Below are 20,049 nucleotides of genomic sequence, written 5' to 3'. Positions count from 1 at the left end.
TGTGTTTGTGTGTGTGTGTGTGTGTGTGTGCATGCGGTGAAGGTTAGGTCATCTGCACTGCCTGTGTTTGTGTGTGTGTGTGTGTGTGGTGACCGTGGTCGTGGTGTGGACGGGGCGCTCGGAGGCTCCCGCTGGTGTCTTGGGGCTCAGTGACTCAAGGAAATCAGGACACACTCTAAATTTGTCACTGCAGCATAACCCACATAATGAAAGAACACACACACACACACACACACACACACACACACACACACACACACTCTCTCTCTCGTCTTGCCTTTGCTCCGACTGCTCTCCGCGAGATTTCCTTCTTTAAACACACACACATTTCCACACACACACACTCATGTTGACAAGTGTTAACTGGGTAATATGGAAATCAGAAGGCGATGAGCACATGTTGAAATGAGTCAGTGTTTTCAGTCCTCAGCCTTTGCATGGGTGTTTCTTCTCTGCAGATTGTGTAGCCTCCGCTCAGGAGTGTTCAGTTCGGATTATGTTTGTGGTTTACCGAGGCGGTTGAGGGAATACCTCCAGCTAGCATGTCTGAGGTGGTGGAGGAGAGGATTTGCTTGCCCGCCGGCTATTGTCAAGGTTGCGTGGTGGTTTAAACCCATCTGAAGTCTCTTTACGCCCATGTATGTATGAGAAAAGGCTCTTCTAGCTTTTTGAGAGTGTAAATCCTCGCTGTGCATTCCAGTAATTAGTGTTCGACGGATGAGTTTTGCTAGATTAACGTGAAATTAAAGCAATAACCCGGACATATCTGACATGTACATGCCAGATTTCTTAGAAAACCTTGACAAAATAAGCACGTGAGATGAGCAGCGTCCCTGTTGGACTCACACACATCCTGGAGATATAGTGATGCAATAAATCTCTTGTATGCATTTACAGTGGACCCCATGGCTACTTTTATGTGAGCGGGGTCACACACAATAACAAACACGCAGAAAACTGTGGCCCCTCTCAGATCTATGGAGCGTTTTAGCATCCTTCAGCTCATTATTTTGTTGTTTTTTTTACAGCCTTCAGCAGCAGAAGGCAGCTGTTGTCAGTGACAAACCCACCGTGCACTTCCTCCCCATCACCCAATGGTGGAAACATAAAGATAGCAGCTATCGTGGGAGCGTATCAGTGAAGCACTTTAACGGCTAAAGAGACACAAAATGTCAGGAAAGGAAATGTTTATGCCGCTATTCACTTTGATGAACGGAAAAATACAACTGTGCACTTTCTGAGTTCAGGTTTTGGTGTTTAGCTTATTTTCCAGGTTAACTCATCATTCCCTTAAATAAAAACCCACCAAATCTTTCTCAGTTGCTCTCTACCAGCTCTGGTTTGGTTGAAATGTACTTTGAGTTCATCACGTTAGATTTTGAAAAGCCTCTTTGTGCTTTTTGGGTTAAAGAAGAAGAAAAAGAAATCCCCCCCAAAAAACAACTGGAGACGCACTCAGCCAATGTATTCGTCATATGACCCAACCCAAGTGTTTTTCTAGCGAGCCGTTGTACATGAAACTGTTTCGAGACGTCATCGTGGGCTCTGAGAACTCGACTGCTGACGGAAAAATGCGGTTGATAACGTCTAAAAAACTCGTTGCGTTTCTCCATAACGACAAGTATTCACGACTCAAAATGAGCAACGACACGATCTCCAGCTCGGAAAGGAAGCCGTCGGACTGCAGGCCGGGGAAAACAGGCATTCTTGTGGAGCTTTGTCAGTGTTTACGGTTAAAGTCTGGTTTTCCCAACTCATCAGAGCCAAGCGTTGTTGTTATGTTTGCTTTGTTTATCTTATTAATCCAGTTCATTTGGGTGATCCTCAGGGAGCAAATTACGGGCCTCTATTATTATGATTTTTGGTTCAGCGCTAAATTATTCGAGGTATGCGCGCTGCAAACCTCCATCTGCATCTGATTCCCCTCTTCCCCGTGTATCCGCGCACATCTCCTTTATCCTCTGAATATTAATGCGCCGCACTGTCAGAAGCCATTGTTATGATTGCTAAGGAAATCTTTTCGCGTGACTGCATTCCTTTGTGTTATCAGGCATGTTGTACCTCTGCAAATCGCACCAAATCTGACATGATAGGGGAAGAGTGGGTGGGGGGGAACGTGAGAGATAGGGACCGAGGGGTCATGATGGAGAGGCGGGGCTCGGAGGAGGCATATGGCAGTTGTTAAAAAAAAAAAAAAATAGCGAGAGAGATGGGAAACCTTCAGTAAAGCGCCGGAGGGCTCGGAGGGAGAAGTGTGAGGGAATGAGAGAGGGAGTGTACGGGGGAAGGAGGGGATGGGGGGAGTGAGAAGGAGAGATGTAAATGGTAGGAGGTGAAGAAAAGGGAGTGAAGGAAAAAAAAGTGAGAGAAGAGAGAGAGAAGAGTGAACGAGGTGGGAGATGTGGGGGGGGAGAAAGGGGGAGAGAGAAAGTGCTGGAGGGCTGATATTTAATGTGATAAATGAGTTGTGACAGTCCGCCTCTAACCCCCTTCCAACCAGCGAGGAGGAGGAGGAACACAGAAATAGAAAGCATTATGGGTAAAAAGGACATATACAGCATTATATATGTATATAGAAAGAAGGAGGGGAGGAGGGCGCGTACAGTACACGCCGTGGTGGAGGAGAGAAATCAGTGCAAAAGGACATTCATAGACAGCGTTATGGAGGCCAGTGGGGGTGCAAACATACAGCAGAGAGGGAAGCGAAGCAATTTGGGTAAAGGACATACAACATTATAGAGAGAGAAAGGAAGGAGAGAGGTAATGGCTGAGGAGGAGGAGGTGTGTGTGTGTGTGTGTGTGCTATGCAGCACTGGGTTCATGATCTACTGTACGGGGATGCTTTGAAATAACAAGTGCGAGAGGGGAGAGGAACGAAAAGCCGGCGGACGGAGCGACGTGAAAAGCCTCGGCGGCGGCCTCCCTGCTTTTGTTCGGGTGTCATGTCTTCAAGCGACGGCTAATTACAGCTTGTCATCGCGCGGCGAGGAACAATGGCGATTCTGACAATCCTCATATCAGACTTGTCGGTCGGCGGGCCGGTCGGCGGCGGCGGCGGCGGCGGCGGCGGACGACAGACCAGAGAGAGTGGAGTGAGACAATGACGGCCAGTGTAGTTGTGGTTGTGGACTGGAAGCCTGGGAGATGACTCATAGAGAGGAATGAAATGAAGAAAGGGGAGAAAGAGAGAGAGAAACAGGGGGAGGGAGGGAGGGACAGAGAGTTTGGGAGAACTAAAAGTCAGGAGCGAGAGGAAGAGGGCGCGAGAGGCCTGATGGCTGAAAGGCCCCGTTTGATCTCTTCTCTCCTGAGTCAGCGTTCACCACCTCCTCGCCTCCTCTCCTCCTCTTTATTCTCTCACTTCTGTTCCCATCTCCTCTCGTTTCGTCCGACGCACCGCCGTCTTTCCCGTCTGCCCGCTCTTCCTGGCCGCGAGCCAGCAGCGCGTGATCAAAGGCGGCGTTCCCGTTTCTTTCCCGGGTGGTGGTGGTGGTGGTGGTGATGATGGCGGGCGGGAGGAGGGGATGCGGTTTTTCAATCGATTCGCCGTGTGAAGCCTCGGTGGAGCGGATGCAATAACAATGCGCCGGTGATTTGTTACAGGAGTTGAGAGAAGGATGAAAGTCCCCTTAACGTTGTCCCGCCCCCTTTTTTTCCCATCCCCTCATCCTCCTCTTCCTCTCTCCCCTCCAGTGTGGACGGCGAGGTTCTCTCAGGAGCCGGCAGACCAGTCGGTGGTGCGGGGCCAGAGGGTGATCCTGTCCTGCGTCGTCTTCAACTACTCCGCCATTGTTCAGTGGACCAAAGATGGCCTGGCTCTGGGCATCGGAGAGGACCTGCGGGGTGAGGCATCATACTCGGGCTCGGCATGTGACTAAGATGCCTTTTTTTTTTTTGTCTTCCCCCAAAGCTGATGCTGATACTTTGGGATCGGACGCTGCTGATGGGGAGACGCCTTGTTTGAAGCTGTAGAATTATTAAAACGTCTTTTTCTTGAGTTCTCTCGGGTTCAAAGGCAAAGGACGGCACACATATGTTTAATCTTTTTGCGAGAAAATCCTCCTGTGCCAATTTTAAGTCCCGGCATGCCCCATTCAGACAATCTTTTGGCATAAAATACGTAATATTTTTCCATTTTTAATCTGAAAGACACAGTTTCTTGACTGAAACTCCTTCCTAACAGGACAAGACTTTGTTTTATTGTGATTTTTGTTGCAGGTTCTGATTCTTTAGGTCCTAATCTTTCCAAAAAGGTGTCTTATTGACGCTCCAGGAGGCATTTTCGGGGAATCTAGCTCATATCATGCTGGATGTTCATAGTTACCATCAAAATATCTCTTAAAAGTGATTTTTTTGCAGATATACATTTTTTTCCCCAAATCTTTGCTGAACAAATACATACAATAAAGACAATTAATTAATTTGGGGTTCCTACGACGACTCAAACAGGGAAAAGAGGTCCAGACACACAAATGGTTCCACAGTTTTTAACAAGTTAATGTTTAAAGCTTACGGGGGCATCTGCTCCTTTAACATTTGCATCGCAGCGCTCTGGAGTTGTGCTTAAACTGAAACTCAGGCCACCGAAGGTCTCACGCTTAACATTTGTGAACCTCGCATTAAAACCAGACCCAATTTTAGACCCGACAAAAAACTACAAAATGCACGAGCGCTGCTGTTACAGCACGCAGGCCAACTGAAGTGCTGATATGCAGAGATTTCTAACCAGGGGCGCTTGTATCCCAAGGCGCCCCCCTGCAGCAGCCAGCAGCTAGCAGCTAGCGCTAGCAGCTCTGTAGCGCTTAGGGCTCTTCAGCTGTATGTATAGTATCACGATAACCACTAAAGTACCAGCTAGGATAGTCTGCACAGGCACGCTTCCATTTACAAGCCCTTACCTAATAAAAATAATAATAATATATATATATATACCAGCGGCGGGCCGTGGTTTGAGACCCAGGCCTTCATTGAGGGCCGTATAGTCCACATTACGCGTGCACTGGGGGGAAAATAATAATAATTTATATTTATATAGCTCTTTTCTGAATACTCAAAGACTCCTTACATGGGAATCATTCAGCCACATCAGGACTGTCTAACTTTCATACACACTAGTCGCAGCTACAGAAGCAAATTTTATGGTGAAGTGTCTTGCTCAAGGACACACAGCCAGCGAGGCCGGGTAGCAAACCGCCGATCCTCTGACTGAAGCGCGACCCCCTGCCCACCCCGGCGCCACGGGCGCCTTAAAAAGTGTCGCTGGAGTTTCTGTCACAGCCCGAAACCACTCCATACCTCATATGTACCACATATGTCTTGCAGATGTGTAATTTGGCTTCAGAGCGGCTCACGCCGGCCCACGCCGTCGTGCCACCGCGACGGGAACTGCACGCTCGCGACACATCGCTGGAGTTGGAGGCGGCGTGGGGGACAAACTCTTGCGCACTCTTTCAGGCCGACGCTAACTCGGGCCACCTCCCTCTGCACTTATCTTGCCCCGGGCCCCTTTTTTATGCAGATTGACACCCATCAACTCGGTGGAGGAGCATCACATCATCACCTCTGTCATCTCAGCAGTGGGCGCCGTCCACTAGCTAATAACCCTTATGTAAAAGCGCGCCTGTTTTTATTGAGAGGCCGACGCGTCAGCTGATATGTGCGGAGCCCTGATTCCATCACGCCCTTCCTGTTCACTCCAGTTTGTCTTTGCGTTTCTGTCCCGCGGGAAGGGAAATTTCCAGTTTGATTTATTAAGTCTCCCGCTTGTCGGAGTGTCAACAACAATTTAAGACACGGCTTGTCTGACTTTGACAAAACTTGGGGGAATGATGCGTCTCGTCGCCGCGTTGCAGCGATTTCTGAATCGCACTGATTAGCCCGAAGGGGGAGTCGAGCAATTACTGGTCAGAGCAAGTGGGCACGTCGTCCACTGATTGGTCCAGAGGGAGACTGCATCATTCATGACATGCTGTTGCCTCGTGTTTGGTTGATGTTGCTGTTGTTTTCCTCGGACTCTCTGCGTTCATATTCTGGTTTGTTTTGTTGGCTTGTAGATATTTTCCTCCCCTTTGCTTTGATAAACACCGTTTACCTTCCTTTACCTTCCTTTCCTTTCTTTTGCTTCTTCTGTTATCCTTCTCATCTACGTTATGATTTTCATCTCTCCTCTTCTCTCCTCTCCTTCCCTCTCTCCTCTTCTCTCCTCTCCTCTTCTCTGTCCTCTCTTCTTCTCTCATCTCTTCTCTCCTCTCTCTTCTCCTCTTCTCTCCTCTCCTCCCCTCTCTCTCCTCTTCTCTGTCCTCTCTTCATCTCTCACCTCTCCTCTCCCCTCCTCTCCACTTCTCTCTCCTCTCCTCTTTCCTCTCCTCTCCTCTCCTCTCCTGCCCTCTCTCTCCTCCTCTTTCCTCTCCTCTTCTCTGTCCTCTCTTCTTCTCTCCTCTTCTTTTGTCTCTCCTCTCCCCTCCCCTCCTCTCCTCCTCTCTGTCATGCTATTCCTCTGTGACCTCCTCTTCCAATCTCCCTTGTTCCTTTCTCTCCCTCTTGTTCTCCTTCTTTCAGCATCCTCTCTCCCCTCCTCTCTCCTCTCCTCTTAACTCCTCTCTTCTTTCTCCTCTCCTCTCCTCTTCGTTTATCTCTCCCCTCCTCTCCTTCTCTCTGTCATGCTATTCCTCTGTGACCTCCTCTTCCAAGCTCCCTTGTTCCTTTCTCTCCCTCTTGTTCTCCTTCTTTCAGCATCCACTCTCTCTCTCGTCCTCCATTTAACTTCTCTGCCATGTCTCTCTCTCCTCAGCCTCATCTTGCTTGACACACTCTCAGTTCATGCTCTCCGCTTTTCTTTCCGTCAACCCTTATGTCCTTTCCTTCTCTCCTCCTGCCCGTCCTCTCTGTCCTCTCTCCATTCTTCCTCTCCCTCCCTCCCTCCCTCCATCCCTTTCTTTGAATCATATTGTTACTATAATGGTCCAGTGCTTCAAGCCAAAGCTTTTAAATAAAAACGTGAATGAACACTGGCCACTTCGTGCACACGTACACACACACACACACACACACACATATACACACACACATACACACACACGCCCGTGTGTGTTTGAGTATGAGGCTCTGTCCCTCTCCCCCCCTCGTTCTCTGGGCTTTTCATGTGCTTTCTCGCTCTCTACATTTCACATGCAAATGGACGTATATACAAAGCACACACACACACACGCGCGCACACACACACGAGCTGGCGCCACACACCCGCATGCATGCAGAAACAAGGACGCACAAGGTTAGGCGAGCAGCCAGCTCCGTCCGGCGCTGCACATGGAGACGACGTCGTGGATTTCACATGCGATCTGCGTCTGGGCAGCGAGCATGAATCCTGCACGGCGGCCCGGAGTCGGTTTGAGTCGTCCAAAACGTTGCTGTCATGAAGCGTTCGTCTTCTCTCCCCCACCTCACCCCTCCTCCCCCGCCTCCCGCTGCTGAGAGAGAGCATGGACGCCACCTAACGGGGAGAATGTACAGCAGTGACACAGCTGGGCTGTGTGGAGGATGGGGGAAGGGAGAGGAAGGACCGGGGAGGAGGTGTGTGTGTGTGTGTGTGTGTGTGTGTGTGTGTGTGTGTGTGATTGTGTATCACATCACGTGTCCATGCATCTCTCCAGTGTCGTTTTTGCTCCATTCATGACACGGACCTGATGTCATCCTGTCAGCAGAAACCGTTTTACTTTTTAACTTCTGATGTAGACCACAACAAAAATATGTATGTGTCTTCTTCTTTTTTTAGTTTTAACCTTTTGGAAACCATGTGCGAAATTCTCCCGCGCCAATTTTAAGTCCCAGCATGCCCCATCCAGACAATCTTTTGGCGTAAAATATGTAATATTTTTCCATTTTTTAACCGGACCACACAGTTTTTTGACTGAAGCTCCTTCCTAACAGACCAAGACTTTGTTTTATTGTGATTGTTGTTGCAGATTCTGATTCTTTAGGTCCTAATCTTTCCAAAAAGGTGTCTTATTGACGCTCCAGGAGGCTTTTTTTGGGGAATCTGGCTCATATTATGCTGGATGTTACGATCAAAATATCTTTTAAAAGGGATTTTTTTGCAGCTATACATTTTTTTTCCCAAGACTTTGCTGAACAAATACATAAAATAAACACAAGTGTTGGCATTATTGACGCCTCAAACACATGGGAAAGGAGGTCTGGACACAAAATTGGTTCCACAGTTTTCAACGTGTTAATAAAATAACTTTAAACAGACTTAGAAAGCCATAAAAGTCATCGGCTCAAAGTGGATCTAGTGTGTGTGTGTGTGGCCTGTAAAAGTTGTGTTACTCATTCTGTCTCCGTGTCCCAGCCTGGCCCAGGTACCGCGTGCTGCGCGTGCAGGAGTTGGGTCAGTACAACCTGGAGATCCTGTCAGCCGACCTGTCCGACGACTCGCTGTACGAGTGCCAGGCCCCCGACGCCGCCCTGAGGTCCCGCAGGGCCAAACTCACCGTCCTCAGTACGTTCGAGCACACGCGTGACGCGCAAACGGACGCCGTTGAAAGTATGCCAGACGCTGCGTTTGTGTTTTTCTAACGCTCTCTTCTTCTTCTTCTTCTTCTTCTTGCTTCCAGTCCCGCCAGACAACCCCGTAATCGACGGCGGTCCGGAGGTGTTGCTGAACGCGGGCGAGTCCTACAACCTGAGCTGCGTGTCCCGAGGCGCCAAACCGCCGTCTACGGTCGAGTGGCTGAAGGACGGCCTGCCCGTGGACGGCGCCGCCAGCACCACCGTGAGTCCGAGATGGAGAGAGAGAGACCAACGTTCAAACCGCACATTCATAGTGTTTGGTAAAAAAACAGAAGTCTGATCAACGTCCTCTCTGCCGTCACCAGGAGGTGCTCCCAGACAGGAAGCGGGTGACCACGCGCAGCTACCTGCCCATCCACCCCGTCGACTCCGACACCGGGAGGAACTACAGCTGCGTGGCCACCAACCTGGCGGTGCCCACCGGCAAGAGCGCGACCGTCACCCTCAACGTTCACCGTAAGCAACGCCGCTGATTCTGCCAAAAAAAAACACGAGGAAATGTTTACTTTCACGATATATGACGACACTACTCTGATAATGACCACGTACATGTCACATGTACATTTCAGACTAATCAAAAGCACCACGGCGTCATATTTTGACACGTAAAACATCTGCCAGCCGCTGAATGTTTCAGAGCTATTACTAAGTCATGCACGGCGGCCATTTTGCATCAAACTGTCTCCAGATTGCAGCATATATTACATGCACTAAGGCTGCTGTTGTGTGAGTCTCTCTTTCTCCTTCCCTTGCAGATCCACCGGCAGTGACCTTGTCCATCGAGCCTCGCTCTGTCCTGGAGGGGGACAGAGTCACCTTCACCTGCCAGGCGCACGCCAACCCTCCCATCATGGGCTTCAGGTCTGCATCCGCACATTTGTGGTCCCCGCATGTTGTTCCCGAGGCGAGTGCGTGGGTTTTCATTGTGCGTGACGTCTTTGCTCCCCAGCTGGGCTAAAGGCGGCGTGGTGCTGCAGGGCGCCAGGGAGAGCGTGCTCACCACCAAGGCCGACCACTCCTTCTTCACCGAGCCCGTCTCCTGTCTGGTCTTCAACGCGGTGGGAAAGACCAACGTCAGCATCCTGGTGGACGTTCACTGTGAGTCACGCGACACTCGTCTCTCTCTCTCTCCTTTGTTCTCTCGCCATGGCCCACTTCACTCGCCCCAGTCTGGAGTCGGAGGGATGAAACACACCGTCCTCTGAGCGGCTTCTCCCCTTTTAGTCCCACTGCATTGTTACCCATCTCTCTCTCTCTCTCTCTCTTTCTCTTTCTCCGTTTCTCTCTCTCCAGTCGGTCCAATTCTTTTGGTGGAGCCGCTGCCGAAAACAGTGGACGTCGACTCTGACGTCACCCTCAACTGCAAATGGGCCGGAAACCCTCCGCTCACGCTCACCTGGTTCAAAAAGGGCTCGAACATGGTGAGAGGCCGAGAGCCCACGCTGCTCCTCTGTTCTTGCACCCGCACTATTTATTACACTTCACTCCTTCGTCTCCCTCGTTTACAAACGCAGAAGAGAAGAAAGGTGGCGACGTCTGTCTGTCTGTCTCACGGCCTCTTTTGAATTATTTTACTTTTCAATTTAAGGTCAGATTACATTCAACCTCTTTTTCCCTCTTTCAGGCGTCGTAAGAACCTCAAATTAATTACAATACTTGTGTTTATTGGATGTATTTGTTCAGCAAGGAATATATATCTGCAAAAATAACACTTTTAAAAGATATTTTTATAGTAACTATGAACATCCAGCATGATATTAGCCAGATTCCCCAAAAATGCCTCCTGAAGCGTCAATAACACACTTTTTTGGAAATATTAGGACCTAAAGAATCAGAACCTGCAACTAAAACCACAATAAAACAAAGTCTTGGTCTGTTAGGAAGGAGTTTCAGTCAAGAAACTGTGTTGTTCGGTTCAAAAATGGAAAAAGATTACATATTTTATGCCAAAAGATTGTCTGAATGGGGCATGCTGGGACTTAAAATATATATATGTATAGATAACATCCACTGTGTGCAGAAGCTAAAGGCTAATAGGTGTATGCTAACATTACACATAGTTGCTTTGATCACGTTTATTAGAGGACAATTCAGAGGGTTTCGGACTGGAGGTCACAACTCAAGACGCTCGCAGCTCGACGTTCTCCTCCGTCCGTCTCATCAGACTTGTTCAGGAACCTCTCTTCCTCTCTGGGTGGTTTTTCACATTTAGCCGTCATTTTCCCCCCCACAGCTAATTTTCCAATAGATGTGGTTGCTAGGCAACTGCAGAAACCTTTTGTGGTGGGTTAAAAGCCGACGTGCATAGTTTGTATTGTTAACCAGTTCGGGTCAGAGTCGTAGAAAGAAAACGCACTCGAATGAGGCCAGACGTGCAAACACACACACACACACTGTTCCAATACATTCTTCTACCTTCTGGCCTTTTTATGTTGTTTATCCCCGTGTTTAGCACTGTTGTCTTGTTTACATTTGTGTCCCCCCCCCCCCCCCCCCCACAGGTTCTGAGTAACAGCAACCAGCTGCATCTGAAGTCGGTGAGCCAAGCGGACGCCGGCCAGTATGTGTGTAAGGCCATCGTCCCGCGGATCGGCGTCGGAGAGACGGAGGTCACGCTCACCGTCAACGGTCAGAGAACATCCACACGCCTCGTCCACGCTCCACCGCCTCCTGCACTCTGTAAAATGGCAGCTTGTCAGCAATTGAAGTCACACAATTCAACTTGAACAGGCTTTTTTTTAAGGGGAAGTTCAATGTCTTTAAAACGAGAGGGACGAGGGAACCAACGGATTTGAACGTGACGCTCGCGTGTTTCTCGTGGTTTACCTTGTCGTCCTCTCTCGCAGGTCCTCCCATCATCTCCAGTAACCCGGCCCAGTATGCAGCGAAAGGGGAGAGAGGGGAGGTGAGGTGCTACATCGCCAGCACGCCTCCTCCGGATAAGATCGTAAGTGAAAACATAAGAACGTGTGGAGGGAAGACATGTCTGGCACCGAGCTCGCCAAAGGAAAAAAAAAAATGCCCACATTTCCGCCCAGAATGAATTATTCAGACAAAGGAAACGGACAAACGAGGAAAAGCCTCGATCAGATGGCGCACCGGGCTGCACCTTTTAGTCAGTGTTACTGTACCGCCGCCTCCTGAAGCGCTCTACTCCTGCACGCTGCATGCTTTTAGACACTGTCCCCTTTTCCTTTTGCAGTGGTGACTCACCCTTAAACTCACAGAATTCCCCTCCATCCCCGTCACGTAAACAAACCAACACTAACACTAAGCCGGTCCGCTTTTAGCTCCTGCGTCAGAACATCAGCCCAGATGCTTTTTTCCTCCACTCGGCCGCGTCGCCGAGACACAGTCGGAGGACTTCCTCTGTGACTGATCCATCCTGACTCGCGGGGCGCGCTTCCTAATGCAGGCGAGGCGGAGGGGTCGGGACAGAAAAAGATTTATGAAATATAAAGGAGTGGAGAGGAACAGTTGTCCCAGTAAACGCCGCAGCCGGGAGATTATCCTCCTCTGGAATAAGTGGGCAGATTATGGGAACATGTGGGTTTATGCATAATTAACTTCGCCTTAGTACAGTGCTTCAATGCTGAATAATACAGCTGCTTTTAGTGGCTTCAAAGTTGGAGGCTGTTCAAGACTCGCACCAGCTCACGTCAACCCCGCCCGCCTCCACCTCAGGGTGAGGAGGCGTGCAGCCGGCTGAGCGGGTCACGCCCAGCGGGGGGTCACATGGGAGCGCTTGTGGTCTCATTTCTGGCATTCCCGTCCTCCCTATTCGTGAATTGATCCATTATTTGTGTTTTTCTGCTGTCATTATGATTCTGAAATATCGTGGAAATTGTCTTCATGTGCGTTTATGTAAATGAGGTCGTCTTTTTCAAGAACATTTTCAAACAAAAGGTCAACAAAAAGAACAAAAGACAATTTGATTTCCAGGTTTCATGTATTTCATCACAGTGATGACGGTTGATATGTAGGGCAGAGTCTTTATTATCATAAATATGTGTATATTATCCATATATATATATATATATATATATATATATATATACAAATATATATATAAAAGCTTGCAGTACACTAGTTTTTACTTCATATATTTATATACATGTATATATATATATATATATATATATATATATATATATATATATATATATATATATATATATATATATAATATTTAGACAAAGACAAAGAAACACGTGACATTTGTTAATTTATATATATATATATATATATATATATATATATATATATATATATATATATATATATATATATATATATATATATATCTGTCCAAGTCAAACACTATTTAGCTGTAAAATTTGAATTATTTCTCCATTATGTGTTGATGCTTTGGTGCTTTTACACCCTGACAAGCATAACTGTATGTCGACACATTTATTGCGGCGACTAACGCGTTCATCTGTGTGTACGCATCAGCGCATCGCTGCATGCATGTGACATTTACTGTGTAATTGTGCAGCAGCAGTTGTTATTATGGCGCAGTATGAAGGCCGTTGGCTTTAATGTAGATAGCTTGGTGTAGCAATGACAAATATCTATTCAGATGAAGGGAATGTAACTCAGTTAACCCTCCCGAATAGCACTTAACTCATTGTGATGGCCTCCTGTGTGTGTGTGTGTGTGTGTGTGTGTGTGTGTGTGTTGCAGGTGTGGGCGTGGAAGGAGAACGTGTGGGAGAAGGAGAAGGGGACGCTGCTGGAGAGGTACACGGTGGAGCAGAGCAAGCCGACGGCCGAGGGCGGCGGCGTCCTCTCCACGCTCACCATCAACAACGTGATGGAGTCGGACTTCCTGTCCACCTACAACTGCACGGCCTGGAACGCGTTCGGCCCGGGCACCATGATCATCACGCTGGAGGAGACCGGTGTGTTTTAGGATTTTATTAAGACATGCATCGCTTAAAACGAGTTGTTGCACCATTACATTAGTTAAAACTCCAAAAAATGAAAAGGATTTATCCCAAAATATCTGCTAAATGCAAATGATTTCACTTAATTGAGGTATTTTTTGCATTATGCTCTGGCTTGTGCAGCTATTGACAGACAGATATTTGCATCTTGACTCCATCCATCCATCTTTCTCTCTCTCTCCGTCCCTTTTTCTTTCTCACCCCCTCATTTCAGAGGACGTCCCGGTGGGGATAATAGCCGGTGGGACGGTGGGCTCTACCATCCTCCTGTTCATCTTCCTGCTGATCCTCGTTTTGATTTTCTACCGGCAGCGCAAAGGCAGTGAGTCATACTCTCCATGTGCCTCACACACACACACACACACACACACACACACACACACAGTTCAAACCCAGATCTCAATGTACAGTACGTGTTCATTGTAGTTTCAATGCTCGTCACCACCGGACCAAACAACCTGCAGTTATGAAAATCAAACCCGGACAGCTTCCTGTCCACCATATGAACTCGTGTAAAAACGCCGCGGCGCTCGTGTGCGCGTGTCCAGCTGTGTTCAACCTCGCCGTGTTTCTGCTTCCAGGTCGGCGCGGGGTCACGCTGGGGAAGCCCGACATCAAGGTGGAGACCATCAACAAGGAGACCCACAGCTTGGAGGAGGACTCCGGCAGCGTGTCCACGGCGTCGCGCATGGTCAAGGCCATGTACTCGGTGAGCGGCGGCGGCGGGGTTCGTGCGCTCGGGCCGGACACTGTTGACACAGCCTGTAGTCGTAGACAAAGAAAAACCCTCACAGCAACTCAGTAACCTCTCCCTATACGCCACACTGCACCTTTTGACTAAAAGTAACAACTGTGTTTTCCCCTGTAATCGCTCCTTTTTAACTCTTTGAATTCCATTTTCTCTTTTCCTGTCATACTCTGTTGCCTCCTTCCCTCTTCCGTTTTGTTATGGCACCTTCTCTCCTCCTTTTTGTTTTTTTGTTTTGTTGTTTGACGGTTTAGTTTCTCCCCTCTGTGTCCTTCTCTCCTTCCAATCAGCCCTTTAAAGATGACATAGAGCTCAAGTCTGACCTCCGCAGCGACACCCTGGACACCCGCCAGGAGTATGACCTCAAGGTGAGCTCGTCAAACTCTCGTTTGCTTCCAATCCGGATGCAGATTGTCGACAAACTGACACTTTTTGTACTAAAAGACACAGAAATGACTAAATTCTGTGAGGTGGTATCGTAACAGGTGCAGAAATGGAACATAAGAGACAATTAAAAAGTTAAAATCAACAAAATGTGTGTCCTAAAATGATGCCAGTGTCAAAGTGAGGTCTTGTGGAGGTCATTTTGGTGCAAGGTGTCATTCTATTTATACCTCAAAGGGCTGCAAATATACCTGTTAATGACTGAGTGATGACTTTCATCCAATGAGGATCAGCATTAGTTTTGTGAGATGCTAATCACATGAACATAATGGTATTTTAAAGATTTTAATACTATGAATGTATGTATATATATAGATATATATTTATATATCTATATATATAGATATATATATATAGATATATGTATATATATATCATATCTTGACTATTGAAAATGATAAACTCTTTCTTGCATTGACAAGTATTGATTCTTTTATTTAACAAATATGTGTAATTAACAGTTCATCGCAACTTCACGACTCCTGCAAAATATTGACTTTGATGTCATACAAAACAAAACACATATACATATTTTATAAATGTCCCGGTTGGCCCTCTAGAGGGCGCTCTTGTGCATCTGCAGCATGACGGGAGAAGACAAAGAGCAGACGGCTCCAGTCTGGGTTTTGTCAGAATTCAATGCAGGTTTATTAGGAAAAGGCCGAATCAGATTAGCAACTAAATCTCAGTTCATCTAAACTGCATACCAAACTGCTGCTTAGAAGCACACGTGTAAATATTAGCTACACTGAAATATTAAAGGTATTAAATGTGTTGCACCCAAACAAACACGTGAAACATCCACAGTCGTTTGTATGAAATGATTTGTTGGCCCTTTAACTGTGATCTTCAACACAGGGAACAAGAGCAGAACCGAAGGGTCTGCTGTGTATCTCACTGCTGTTGGCCAGGAAATATGACTTATTACTTATGACTTCAGTCCAGTTAAAACAACTCCAACTCCCCTCAGCCGTCTCAAGCCTCAAGAGTATTTAGATCTCATGTCCTCTAAACTGGTGACCTTTAACCTTCGTGTTGGTGCTGAACTCAATATCTGTGAGAATATTAGAAGAGGATATTTTAGACAAACATTTGGCTTTTCTTTTATTGCTGCAGCTCCCGGTCTTCTCGGCCCCTCGTCCCAGGGCTGTGAGGCCGCTGCTTGAAAGGGTTGTCCCGCTCATTTGATGATGTTTTTAAATACAACAACAACAAAAAAAAACGCCAATTGGGAACACATTTGAAGAAGATGAAGGCTGTTTCGGCTTACCCTGCCCATTCAGCTGGCATGAATCATTTATACGTTCTGACGCTGTGGGGCCGGGCTGAGGTGATGAATGTATTTTCACGCGTAAAGCTGCCAAAATGTTCTGTTGAAACCCCCCCACATGAATATTTTGTGAGGGCAAACACCAGCCCTGTAGCTGGAGCGCTGCCTTGGATCACTTTGAAGAAACACAGACATGAATCCACCCCAGGTGATGGTTGGATCACCCTCCGACAACAGCCTCCGCCAGACTTTCTTCTTCTTCTTCTTCTTCTTCTCTTTTCTTCTTCTTCTTTTTCTCACCCCCGCCGCCTGAAGCACCGTCAGCAGTGAGACGGAGTTGGGTGGGGGTGAAAGTCGGACGCATGAGAGACAACGAGGTGGCAGAATCATGTCAGGAATAATCGCAGAGCAATAAGATGTGGGTGGAGCGAGCAGGGGGAGCTGGCAGGGATCCACCCTGCTGGAGGAAACAAGGAGGCTCCACTTTTTCTCACCCGATTTTGGAAAAAAGTCTTTTTTTTTAAACATGAACCTAATCATTTCCGTAACCACAACATTTGTTTACTTCATTTAAAGTGCTACAATACTGTAACCCTTGTGAGAATATACATATGTTAAAAAAATTAAAATAACTGTTAAATTAAAATACTTACGTAACTCTGTGAACACTTTTTTTTTTTTTACTAAAACACCTTCCCAATATGTTAAAGCTTTGTTTTGCAGTGTTTTTTTGTGTTATTAGTATGTGGGATGTTGTTAAGGCCCTGAATCGTAGAGTTGGAAAAACTCAGGGATCACTCAAGGATGGATTTTTGGCAAATCTTGCTCAAAAAATTTTAAAAAATTATATGAAATAACACAAGTATTAGAACTTATTTGGGGTTCATACATGAGGAACAAGCGGTACGAAAGCTTTGGACAGAAAAGATCATTTCAGGATTTTGTTGATCTGGTTAAAAAAAAACATTTTGGATTCTATCAATCTATTAAACATCGGCATATATGAAATGTATTCCCCTCATGTCTTTTCTTAAAGCCCGCTCTGCTTTTGTCTCCAGGACCCCACCAATGGCTACTACAACGTGCGCGCCTCCACCCACGATGAAGGCCGCCCCGCCTCCCGCTCCACCTTGCACTACTCTGACTACCGCTCCCCTGCGGGAACGCCGGGTGGAGCTGCGTCCATCAGCAGCAGTGCCGGAGGCTCGGGGGCCACGGCCAGCGGGGGAGCCCCGTGCCCCCCCGGCCCCCTCACCTCCCCGGGCCGCCCCCAGGCCTGCTATGACCCCCGGCCCCCCTCCAGACTGTCCCACATCAGCTACGCCCAGTTCAACACCTTCACCCGCGCGGGCCAGAGCCAGCAGCCGCCGCCTAACCCCGCCCCCGTCGCCGGCGACTTCCCGGGAGACTGCGGCCTCCTGGACTCCACTTCCCAGCTGGCCTACGACAACTACGGATACCCCTCCCACTACCAGACCTACCGCATGGGTTTCGCCCCGTCCAGCCTGGCCACGCTGGAGGCCTGCCCGTCCTATGAGATGTACGGGGTGGGGTCCGGGGTGGGACCCGGGGTGGGGCCCGGAGTGGGACCCGGGGTGGGACCCGGGCTGGGGAGCCCTGGGGTGGGACCTGGGATGGGAGGCCCCGGGCTAGGGGGCCCTGGGCTGGGGGGCCCTGGTGTGGGACCCGGGTTGGGGGGCCCTGGGGTCGGCGTGGGTCCCGGGGGTCCCGCCCCCTCAGGATCAGAGACTGGACTAGGGAAGTACGGCAGCTCCACTCGCTTCTCCTACACCTCGCAACACTCTGACTACTCCCACAGCCGGCACACACAGAGGATGCAGACTCATGTGTGAGAGGGGAGGGGACGTGGGACCACCTCACGGGCTCAGCAGAGCAGGAGGAAGCATCTTATGAATAGCGCCACATCCAAAAACACACATAGAGACACGCACACACACGTTCACACACTAACAGAGACGCATACAGACAAACACACCGCACACAGACACACACACACACACACACACACACCGTGCACGGAGTCAGAAGGCCGCGCCCGTGAGACAGAGAGCGCGCGAGAGAGCGCAAGAAAAACAAAGAGACGAGCGGTAATGAAGGAGCTTTAGCGAGACAGGGAAGGGAAATTCCACACAATTTTGAAATTCCCTCACTCCCGATGTGTTTGTATATCTGAGCTCTGAAAGAGCCGACGGCGAAAGTCACAATCAAGACTGGGACAGTGAGCAAGAACCAGAGCGAGGACGAGGGTACACAGATCTTTTGCTATGAACTGACTTTGTAAAATGATGATGCGAGAACGTCTGAAGGCAAAAGTGACTGAAATACGGTAAACGCTGAACCAGTGGAAGTCATTTCTGGCCGACCATCTTTTTTTTTTCTTCTTTTTTTTTTTTTTTCGCTGGTTGTCCTATTCAATCATCATAGAGCACATATATATATAGTATCCCAGAATGCCCTTCTGTACAGCGGTACATGCCATCCCACATGTTCGGCGGCGAGTGGGAGCGTGTGTTCGGGAGGGTTGTCTTCATTTTTGCACTGCATCTACAGTATCCATGCTTAGACGTCCCTTATCTATATCTGTGTAATGTCTTCTTTTCATTTGCACACCAGACTAGAGCTTTGTATTCTATTTTTTAACATTACAGAATTATTTTTGTCAATGTAAAACATGTAATGTGTATGTATGGACCAAACGTTTGAACGTGAGCCCGGCTTGACTTGGGCGCCCGAGACGGAGCGACAAGTCGTGTCAACAGCAGGGCCCGACTTCAGGAAGGGTATATCAGTGCATAAAAGAAACCTAGTGCCAAGTGTTCATGTTGTTCTTCACCTTAGACCATGTATATGCAGTAGACGCTCCTTCTATTCGGTGACTGTTGCTTTACGAAGCAGGCTTTTGGGGCCTTGAGTCATTCCCAGACATTTCCGTGGGCTGGAGCCTTTTTTTTTTTCTCTCCGAGCTCCTCGCTGCAAAGCGTGGTGCCGAGACAAGAGAGAAAAACACAGATGTTGGTTTTAGAACTTGAGTGGCCTTATAGGGGAACATGTCGTACATTTCCATTTTGAATCATTCCTCATCGTCTGTCTGCCAAAAACGGAAAAAAAAAAAAAAAAAAAAAGGCCGGAGGAGAATGTGTATGGAGAGGTTCAATGAAGGCTTGTCCACAATATTGACATGTAGTAATGTATGACTGCGAGTGTGTGGGTGTGCGAGAGAGAGAGAGAGAGAGAGAGAGAGAGAGAGAGAGAGAGAGAGAGAGAGAGAGAGAGATCAAGAAGGAGTGTGCAGGCATTGGCACGCACATCGATTTGTACAGTGTGTTTGTGTAGATGTGTGAATGGGAAGCATACTGTAAACACGCAGCGCCCCACTCGAGTGTGCGCGCGGCTATTGTATGCATGCCCGTGTGTATACAGTATGTGTGTGCATGTCCGTGTCTTAAGTGTGCGGGTGTGTGTTTCAGTATATGTCCATATCATTTTCTCTCACAATCCTGTTACAGTACTTTTATACCTCTGGTAGGACTGTATCCTGTATTATTGTGTCTTTGAATTTAGAAAAATCCAATGTTTATCTTATTGTACTGTTCTTCGTAGCAGAGACAACTGTTCAAAAGATGTACAACGAACGTTATCAAACTCTCATTTTTTAAGTTCATTATCTTCAATATTTTTTAAAAATGGTATGTAATTATTTTTCCACAGTATTACATAAATAAAAGCACTGTTTTTTATATAAAAAAGAAGAGTTTGTCGTCTTTTGGAAGGTGGGAAAGTTCCCTTTAAAATGTAGTGTTCATTTCCGCTGATATTGGGCTCCAAGGCCAACAGGCGTTGCCAACACAAAATATATTGTTATACTCTGACGCAGTATTGGGTTTATTAATTATGTTATGTTCCGATTACATATGTTTGTCTTTATGACAAATTCACAGCATGGGCTCCGAATAGTAAGCAATCTAAATCCAATCTGTCGACGGGTACAAGTGTGTTGATACTTTAATACTAATAATAATAAAAAAATGTACACAATAATCATAATATGTG

The 20,049-nt window shown here is 47.6% G+C and overlaps 1 protein-coding gene across 1 annotated transcript; it reads left to right on the top strand.

The window, feature by feature from the left end:
- The first annotated feature begins 2,993 nt into the window (after positions 1-2,993).
- kirrel1a (kirre like nephrin family adhesion molecule 1a) lies at positions 2,994-19,742 on the top strand. Its single transcript, XM_068588342.1, has 15 exons — positions 2,994-3,087; positions 3,694-3,843; positions 8,348-8,497; positions 8,613-8,770; positions 8,874-9,024; positions 9,324-9,429; positions 9,518-9,666; positions 9,862-9,989; positions 11,070-11,196; positions 11,415-11,515; positions 13,255-13,471; positions 13,731-13,838; positions 14,098-14,225; positions 14,519-14,632; positions 17,037-19,742. Exons 1-15 carry the CDS (start codon positions 2,994-2,996, stop codon positions 17,829-17,831), a joined length of 2,676 nt encoding a protein of 891 aa, XP_068444443.1. The 3' UTR covers positions 17,832-19,742.
- The last annotated feature ends 307 nt before the right edge of the window (positions 19,743-20,049 follow it).

The sequence above is a fragment of the Clinocottus analis genome, unplaced genomic scaffold (assembly GCF_023055335.1).
Source record: "Clinocottus analis isolate CAN_PGR_092001 unplaced genomic scaffold, fCliAna1.0.p SCAF_21, whole genome shotgun sequence".
Classification (NCBI taxonomy): Eukaryota; Metazoa; Chordata; class Actinopteri; order Perciformes; family Cottidae; genus Clinocottus; species Clinocottus analis.
The sequence above is the reverse complement of the archived record's forward strand: the minus strand, read 5'-3'. Positions and strand labels throughout refer to the sequence as shown.

What these genes read in the sequence shown, in the direction of transcription:
- kirrel1a (XM_068588342.1), top strand. Translation starts at nt 2,994, where the DNA reads ATGGCGATTCTGACAATCCTCATATCAGACTTGTCGGTCGGCGGGCCG. An exon ending in CGGACGACAGACCAGAGAGA is followed by an intron (nt 3,088 to 3,693) that starts GTGGAGTGAGAC and finishes TCTCCCCTCCAG; the next exon opens with TGTGGACGGCGAGGTTCTCT. An exon ending in CATCACGCTGGAGGAGACCG is followed by an intron (nt 13,472 to 13,730) that starts GTGTGTTTTAGG and finishes CCCTCATTTCAG; the next exon opens with AGGACGTCCCGGTGGGGATA.